The sequence below is a fragment of the Sorex fumeus genome, unplaced genomic scaffold (genome assembly GCF_029834395.1).
Source record: "Sorex fumeus unplaced genomic scaffold, SorFum_2.1 ptg000122l, whole genome shotgun sequence".
Lineage (NCBI taxonomy): Eukaryota > Metazoa > Chordata > Mammalia > Eulipotyphla > Soricidae > Sorex > Sorex fumeus.
This window is the reverse complement of record NW_026606179.1, coordinates 21,198,574-21,206,054: the sequence shown is the minus strand read 5'-3', so window position 1 is coordinate 21,206,054 and position 7,481 is coordinate 21,198,574. Positions and strand designations below refer to the sequence as shown.

The 7,481-nt window shown below is 56.9% G+C and overlaps 3 protein-coding genes across 4 annotated transcripts; 1 reads left to right on the top strand and 2 right to left on the bottom strand.

The window, feature by feature from the left end:
- Nucleotides 1–26: 26 nt before the first annotated feature.
- Nucleotides 27–2,491, bottom strand: IGFLR1 (IGF like family receptor 1). Its single transcript, XM_056136090.1, has 5 exons — nt 2,339–2,491; nt 1,459–1,675; nt 969–1,156; nt 469–796; nt 27–394 (listed from the first exon to the last, which is right to left on the bottom strand). The coding sequence occupies exons 2-5, from the start codon at nt 1,610–1,612 to the stop codon at nt 27–29; spliced, it is 1,038 nt and encodes a 345-aa protein (XP_055992065.1). The 5' UTR covers nt 1,613–1,675; nt 2,339–2,491.
- Nucleotides 2,492–2,608: 117 nt separating this feature from the next.
- Nucleotides 2,609–4,969, bottom strand: U2AF1L4 (U2 small nuclear RNA auxiliary factor 1 like 4). 2 transcript variants are annotated; one of them, XM_056136556.1, is made up of 8 exons: nt 4,842–4,969; nt 4,606–4,693; nt 4,173–4,239; nt 4,034–4,083; nt 3,860–3,958; nt 3,573–3,706; nt 3,344–3,439; nt 2,609–2,885 (listed from the first exon to the last, which is right to left on the bottom strand). In XM_056136556.1, exons 1-8 carry the CDS (start codon nt 4,883–4,885, stop codon nt 2,801–2,803), a joined length of 663 nt encoding a protein of 220 aa, XP_055992531.1. In that variant the 5' UTR covers nt 4,886–4,969; the 3' UTR covers nt 2,609–2,800. The 2 variants fall into 2 exon arrangements, with proteins under 2 accessions (XP_055992531.1, XP_055992532.1); XM_056136557.1 differs by having other exon boundaries at nt 3,933–3,958.
- A 221-nt stretch (nt 4,970–5,190) lies between these two features.
- On the top strand, nt 5,191–6,377 carry PSENEN (presenilin enhancer, gamma-secretase subunit). The gene is made up of 3 exons (XM_056136563.1): nt 5,191–5,460; nt 5,850–5,954; nt 6,108–6,377. Exons 1-3 carry the CDS (start codon nt 5,400–5,402, stop codon nt 6,245–6,247), a joined length of 306 nt encoding a protein of 101 aa, XP_055992538.1. The 5' UTR covers nt 5,191–5,399; the 3' UTR covers nt 6,248–6,377.
- The last annotated feature ends 1,104 nt before the right edge of the window (nt 6,378–7,481 follow it).

Below are 7,481 nucleotides of genomic sequence, written 5' to 3'. Positions count from 1 at the left end.
TAAGGAGACCCAGAGTCAGTGGGCACTCAGGTCAATGGAACTTGAGTGTTAGGCCAGACAAGCCCAGATCTGCCAAGTCGAGACAGCACCTGCAGTGCATCTGTGCGCCCCAGCTGGGCCAGGTGTGTGCTAAACTGGCCCAGAGAGGCAGAGGGCTCCCTTGCTACCACCACTTCAATCAGGGCACGGAGAGGTGAGCGGCTGGGTCGCAGCGAGTAGGCATAGTTGGACCAGACAGCAGACAGGCCGTATCTGGAAGCCAGGTGTCGAGTGGTGCCACGGGCGATCCCCCCACCAGGCCCCGGCTCTGGGTCCAGCAGCACAATCAGCTCCTCCAGCACTTCCAACTCATCCAGAAGCCGAGACAGGGGCTCTGAGGTCAGACATGGTAGCTCTAGGAGACAAAGGCAGGCTTAAGGGGAGAAAGGGGGTCTTGAATCCTCCCCCGTTAGCATGTACCAGACTAACCTCTTTCCAGTTGTGTAAGTGAAGACACCTCCTTCCTCGAATCTCCCGCCTCTGATGTGTCCAGGGAGCCTGGAGTGGACCAGTACTGGGTGACAGGGCTGTCGAGGTCCTTGCAAGCAAAGCCTGGACAGGAGTGGTTGGGAACGCCTTTCCTTCTGCAAAGGTGGTGTCTTTGCAGGATGAACAGAAGGCCCACTACTCCAGCGGGCAGCAGAACCAGCACCACGGGCAGGACAAAGCTTGGCAGGGGCACACTTGGTATGGGCTCAGCTGTCCCCGGGAGACTGGAAGATGAGAGAGGGCAGAGCTCCTTGGAGGGGACCGGCTTCTGGAAATGGGGGGAGGCAGGGTGCTGTAAAGTTGAAACAAGGCCCACTTCCTGCCCCCCACCCCCTGCTATAGCACCACCCCATCCTTAGCTGGCCATCACCCAGACCCCGCACCCCAGCCTACTGCCCACCTCCCGCAAGCTGCATCCTTGCCGCAACCCCAGTCTGCACCTCTCTGCAGCGAGGGGATCCAGTTCTCCCCGCACGCTCGGCGAACTCGGGGCCCATGGCTCCGCTACCACAGGGGCTGCACAGCTCGGCGCCGTGGGGGTTGCACTGCCCAGGAGGGCACTCTTGGAAGGGATGCGCCACGTGATCGCCCAAGTCATTGAGGCCGCAGTTCTCCGAGAACTCGTAGCCTGGTGGGAGACGTGGGCTCACACGCAGCTCGGAGCCCGCCTCCCCCGCCCCTTCCTCCAACCTCGAGTCTCTAGTCCCCAGCCTGGCTGACCAGACCCCGCCTCTCCCGCGCTGCCTCTCAGCCCGCCCGCGCCTGGTTTCACCACCGGCCGCCCACGCCTTCCGGCAGATCCCTCTTCTCAAGCCGCACCCCACAGCTAGGACGGTGCCATCGCCCCGACCCTCCCCCATTCTCGCCCTTTCCCCAGTACTCTGCACCCCGCAGCAACGCCTGAGCGTGGCTGTGTGCTCTGCCCCTCACCCGAGCAGGGTGGCGGCCCGAAGCGCTGCAGGCAACTGCCGCAGCACAAGTTGTCCGGGTTCCAGTACTCCAGGCGGCCGCAGTACTGGGAGGACTCCAGCGACGCCAGCCCGGCCAGGAGCAGCAAGGCCTTCAGGAGGAATCGGGGACTCATAGGAAAAAGCCTGCGTGGGGGTGGTAGTGAGCACGGACTTGCAGCCAGCCTACCTCTGTCGCACTATCACACGCATGCACGCACGAGGAAACAGGGCAGGAGGAGAGGGCAGTCGGTATGGAGGAGGTGAATAGGACCCCAGCCAGTTCAGCTCCTACACCGTTCATTATTCGGAGAGGCCCACCTCGGCCATCTTCCTGCCCTCTTCTTTCCCACCGCTAAAACAGGTGATAGCATTTATCTCAGAGCCTTATCGTACAGAATTAAAACTGTTGGATCTGGGTCCAGATAGTACAGTAGGTAGGGCACTTGCCTTGCATGTGGCCCACCTAGTTTCGATCCCAGGCATCCCTTACTACCTCTCCCCACCGCCACCTTCGCAATACCCGCAGGAGTGATCCCGGATCACAGAGCCAGAAGTAACCCCTGAGCACTGCAGGGTGTGGCCCCAAAGCTGAATAAGAAAACTGTTCCATCCCAGGTACATATGGTACATATGGTACATACGGTGCCCCAGCACCACTGGCAGCACCACCAGGAGTGGTTCCCTGAGCACAAAGCCAGGAGTAAGCCCTGAGGAATGCTGGGCGTGACCAAAACAAACAAAATTACTAGAAAGCATAATAACCGTCATTATTGTAAGCTTCACAAGTCTTAGGCATTGCCAGCAAGAGGCCCCTGACCCACCCCCATTGAGGGTGCCCACTTGGCCCCCAGGTATCTTACCTTTGTTCCTAAGCCCAATCTCCTCTGAGCTGGAGTCCTCCAACCTGCCACAAGCAGGCTTCCCCCTTGAGAAGCCTCCAATGGAAAGGATGATGTTTCTAGCACGATGGTGCCCTCCCAAATGTTCCACAAGTTTCTAGTTTCTTGGACCCACTTCTTTCCGACCTACTGTTTGAAGTGCCTCAACCGATGTTGTGGTCAGAGCGAGAGCCCAGCACTGCTTTTGTCAGGAAATGTGGTCTTGAAAGGAAACTCCAGCCCACAACTAGGCAAGACTAACAACCCTTAATACAGAACTTTATTAGGGGAGTGGCAGAAGTCCCTGTGTTTAGCAGGTTACATCATGGAGCCCCAGTGCCTGGGGAAAAACTGGCCCTGGGGGTGTGTATAGCAACTCAGAGGAGGAAGGGTCCTGGCCAGAACTTCTGTGCCTGACGATTGGAGGGCGAGGGGATGAGGGATTCAAAAGCGTCCATGCCGGTGGTCTGGTGAATGCCGCCGGTTCCTTTCTCGGGGGCGGTGGCTGGTGTGGGACCTTGGGGGTGACCTGCAGATAAGCGAAGAGAGGAAGATTGTACAGATCCCTCAGCTTTGTCTCGCTACTCTAGAATGGGGCAGGACAGGACATCTTGGATGGAAGGGCAGTCTGGCTTTAGGATCAAGAATTCAGGGTTTAAGGGCCAGAGCATTAATACAGTAGGCAGAGGCCTTGCCTTGCACATAGCTGACACAGCTGCAACCTCCTGTACCACATAGGGTCCCCTGAACCCTGCAAGCATGATCCCTGAGCACAGAGCCAGGAGTAAGCCCCAAGCACCACCAGGTATGGTCCAAAAGCCAAAAAACATTAAAAGACTGGGGTTTGAGCTAGCTTTGGGGTTGAAATGGTTCTTAGGGATGCTTTTAAGACACAAAGGCCTGAGACAAGATCAGCGGCATGTGGAATCGGGTTCATCTCCGAGCACAAGGGCTCAGGGTGGGTGAGGTGCTGGTACCCTCACGTACCTACGCCTGGGTCCCCGCCCATAAAGCTGCCGCCGGAGGTTCCGGGAGATGGGGCGCAGGTGCATGAAGTTGCAGAAGCCGCCTCGGGTACATTCCCTGGGCAGAAGATGGACAGGTGGAGGCAGCCAGGGTCTCTGACAATCCCCCAACAGACACTCTGGCCTGCAGTTCCAGAAGCCTAACCCCCTGTTGTTTCCCCAACTGCACGGCCATACCCCAATAGCCATACCCCATCTCATACTGCCGACAGCATGACTCCCGGAAATCAGTGACCGGGGACAGCTCCGCATGCACAGCCTGCCCATTGAACCAGCGGTTATTGAGTTCAGCCACTGCCCGTTCCGCATCCTCCTCACGTCGGAACTAGGGGAAAGTTAGCAGGGTCAGCAGCCAAACTCAGATCTTCAGGGGACTAGTCAGTCGCTCAGGGCAGGGAGCTGGGCTGGCTTTACTGATGGCCGGCAAGCTGTGAGGCTTCAGTGATGCCTCTGCCTCTTAACGGGGGAGTACAGGCACCTTGACATAGACATTGCCTACAAGGTGGTCCCCCAGGTTGTCGCACACATTCATCTCTTCAATCTCCCCGTACTTCTCCTGCAGTTCCGTGAAGACCTCCTGTGGAAGACCAGGTGGAACTCAGCCAAGCTCCGGGCCCACCGGGAAGGCAACTCACCGGGGCCAGACCCTCACCTCGAAAAAGTTATCATAGTGCTCCTGCACTTCCACGTCGCTCACGTGACCTGGAGGAAGGGGAATGAGGCGGGGGAGGGTCAGTGAGTGGCCGCCAGGGCGCTGTCCACCCTGCCCACATACCCGGTCCCCGACTCACAATGTGATCCGTCTGCGGTTTGGGCGGTGTTCTGTGGATTCCGGTACAGGTTGAGCAGCACTATGGTCTGAACAGAAGGTCAGGGAGCGGGGCCTGAGTTCAGAGAGCGGGGCTGCATGCAAAGGGGACGGGGTATGAAGATTGGGGGCGGGACCCGGCACCTCCGAAGCAGCCTAAGCCTCGTGGTGGGTGCATCGGCGACGCTGGTGCCTAAGGAAACCAGAAGGGAGGGGGACCTAACCGTGAGGACCAGCCCCGAAAGGGGGGCTCAGGACGGACAGGGGCGTGGCCAAGCTCCTGGGCGGTCCCAGATGAAAGGGGCGGCCTGGGGCGGGCGTTAGGCAGCCGGAAAAGGCGGGGCATCATGATGATCGACAACAGAAGGGGAAGGGCTGGGAGGCGTTAACCCCCCAGGCTCCGGGCAGGCTCTCACCTGGCTGAAAGTCGGTTTGTTGTGAAGCCGGGAGCACCGGTCCCCGTGCCGGCAGGCCCCGATCTTAAAGTAAAAAGAGCAGTTAACCCTGGAAGAGGTGCAAAGACAGAGGTGAATCGAGAGCTGGGGAGGCCCGGAAACCCCAGAAACATCGCCCCGAGCCGCCCGGCCGCCGGGGGCACCAGATGCCCCGCTCCTGGATCCCCGAGGGGGCCACTCCCTGCGCCCGTTCTCACTTGTCCTTCTCAGTCCCGAATATCGAAGCTAAATATTCAGCCATTTTTATCCGAACCCTCCAACTGCCTGCGCCTTGCGTCACGTCTGTGGCCTGAGCACTCTGGGAAGTGTAGTTCGTCGCGTCTGGGCCGCGGGCGCGCACGGACCCCGCAGTGCGCGTGCGTGCGGAGAGGCCGCGTCCGCCCCGCGCTGGGTCGGAGGGCGCATGCGCGCACCCCCCGTCGCGCCACTAAGACTACAAAGCCCAGAGCATCTTGCGGCATCTCACGCAAACGTCTGCAGCTGGCTGTGGCCGGGGCAGCCAAGCCAGAGGAAGTGGCCTGCGGAGGTAAGATGTGTGGGGGTCCCTGAGCGCACCACAGCTGGCACAGAGCTTCTCAGGCCAGTCCTGTTGCTGGAGGGGCGGGGGGGCTCCGCTTCCAACCAACCCATCCTTCCCTCTGGCTCCGTTTTGTCGTAATAGGGCGTGGTTGTTCGCGAGCCTTGCGTCTGTCACTTGGGAGCGAGGTTTGGGTCTTGCCCAGCCAAGCCCTTGGACCACCTAGCCCCGCGCAACGATGAATTTGGAGCGGGTATCCAACGAGGAGAAGTTGAATCTGTGCCGGAAGTACTATCTGGGTAAGGGCCGGTCTCAGGGTCTCAGCAGAAGATAGGGGCCCTGCTGGACTAAAACAGTAGAGAGAGCAGGGACCAGGGGGCTTGGGTCTAACGGTAGAAGCGGCTGGGCACTGGGCTTCTGAGAAAAGGACCTGGGTCCTGCTGAAGGAGCAGGTTGAGGCAGCTACTGAGTCCCAAAAGTGTAGGGTAGTTGGCTGGGGCGGGGCGGGGAACAGGCCAGGGTAGTGGGGAGAAGAGAGTGTCCTGGATTTCTGGGTCCCTGACAGATCTGTTTGAACGTGAGTATGGAAAAAGACCTTCCAGATAGGTTCTCCGAGAGTGCTGGAGTTGGGATGTGGGAGAGCTCTTCAGTGCCTTATGTCCCCCCTTTTTATTTTTTTCGCCTTCAGGTGGCTTTGCTTTCCTGCCTTTTCTCTGGTTGGTAAATATCTTCTGGTTCTTTCGAGAGGCCTTCATTGTCCCCGCATACACTGAACAGAGCCAAATCAAAGGCTGTGAGTCCAGAGCAAAGGAAACCATTGGTTGTGTGGGGAGAAACGGGAGACTCTCAGAGGGAGGGGTGATGGAGGTTCCAGGGCACAGTGGTGGAGAGGTGGGAGATTCCAGCTGGCTGAGACCAACTTCCCCATGCCTGTCCTCTTTTCCAGATGTTTGTCGCTCTGCTGTGGGTTTCCTCTTCTGGGTGATTGTACTTACTACCTGGATCACCATCTTTCAGATCTACCGGCCCCGTTGGGGTGCCCTTGGGGACTACCTCTCCTTCACCATACCCCTGGGCACCCCTTGACAGCTTCAGTAAAATCCCAGCGACCTGCTCATTCTTCCAGAATGGGCTCCGATGTTCTAAACCCAGTCTCAGCCCTTAAAGACTTTTCCCCTCCCCCTGTGTACTCTGCCGACCTCCCTCAATAAAGGACCCTAATTCTCATACATTGACTTTCTGGGATCTTTTGGAAGTTGAAGCATACATTGAGTATTAATGTTTAAAAAATCTCGTGATGGGGCTGGAGCAATAGCACAGCGGGTAGGGCGTTTGCCTTGCACGCGGCCAACCCGGGTTCGATTCCCAGCATCATGGTCCCCTGAGCACCGCCAGCAGTAATTCTTGAGTGCAGAGCCAGGAGTTACCTCTGTGCATCGTCAGGTGTGACCCCAAAAAAAAAAAAATCTCGTGATGCTGATTTTGTGCTAGGCGTAGATAACACATGGCATGCACGTTTTCATGGAAAACTCATAGACCTCTGAAATAGGAACTTCACCGCTAAAAAAAGTGTTTTTTCTACGTGAGGACCCAAGAAAGAAATAGTACTTTCATTACCAGTGACCATTTTCTCGTTACTCGCAATGTGTGAATTTTGAAATATTTTCCCTTTCATTTGACATGAGGATCACAGTGCTACCTCTTAGAATTTCACTGGACCACAAATGTACTTGATAACGGAAATTGGCAAGCCTGGGTGCTTCGGCAGAGAAGGGCTCCCTTCACCATCCTATTTAAAATTGTAATTCCCCACATTGGGCCGCTCCATATTCCCGTGTTTTTTCTCTTATTAGATTATATTCTTTTGTCTGGTTTTGATTTGGGGGCCACACCCAGCAGTGCTCAGTGCTTACTCCTGGCTTTGTGCTCAGGAATCAGTCCTAGCAGGACCAGGGACCCTATAGGGTGTCAGGAATTGAACCCGTGTGAGTCATGTGCAAGGCAAAGACCTTAACTGCTTCTCTGACTTGTTACTGTATTTTTCTCTGAAAGTTTTATTTATCTTTCCCCTGCCCTTTAAAACACAAACTTACAGGCTGGAGCAGTAGTACCACCCCTGTGGGTCGGGTATTTGCCTTGCAACCTCCACACCCAGGTTTGTCCCTGTCCCTGTCCTCCCGTTGTTCATCGATTTGCTCGAGCGGGCCCAGTAACGTCTCCATTGGAGACTTTTGTTGTTACTGTGTTTGGCATATCAGATACGTCACGGGTAGCTTGCCAGGCTCTGCCATGCAGGCGAGATACTCTCGGTAGCTTGCCG

Coding starts and splice junctions, on each gene's coding strand:
- IGFLR1 (XM_056136090.1), bottom strand. CDS start 1,612: ATGAGTCCCCGATTCCTCCTGAAGGCCTTGCTGCTCCTGGCCGGGCTG. Junction 1,157..1,458: donor CGGGCCGCCACCCTGCTCGG/GTGAGGGGCAGA, acceptor GTCTCCCACCAG/GCTACGAGTTCTCGGAGAAC. Junction 797..968: donor GATCCCCTCGCTGCAGAGAG/GTGCAGACTGGG, acceptor CCCCATTTCCAG/AAGCCGGTCCCCTCCAAGGA.
- U2AF1L4 (XM_056136556.1), bottom strand. CDS start 4,885: ATGGCTGAATATTTAGCTTCGATATTCGGGACTGAGAAGGACAA. Junction 4,240..4,605: donor ACAAACCGACTTTCAGCCAG/GTGAGAGCCTGC, acceptor CCTTCTGTTCAG/ACCATAGTGCTGCTCAACCT. Junction 3,707..3,859: donor TAGGCAATGTCTATGTCAAG/GTGCCTGTACTC, acceptor ACTTTCCCCTAG/TTCCGACGTGAGGAGGATGC.
- PSENEN (XM_056136563.1), top strand. CDS start 5,400: ATGAATTTGGAGCGGGTATCCAACGAGGAGAAGTTGAATCTGTGCCGG. Junction 5,461..5,849: donor GTGCCGGAAGTACTATCTGG/GTAAGGGCCGGT, acceptor TTTCGCCTTCAG/GTGGCTTTGCTTTCCTGCCT. Junction 5,955..6,107: donor ACAGAGCCAAATCAAAGGCT/GTGAGTCCAGAG, acceptor CCTCTTTTCCAG/ATGTTTGTCGCTCTGCTGTG.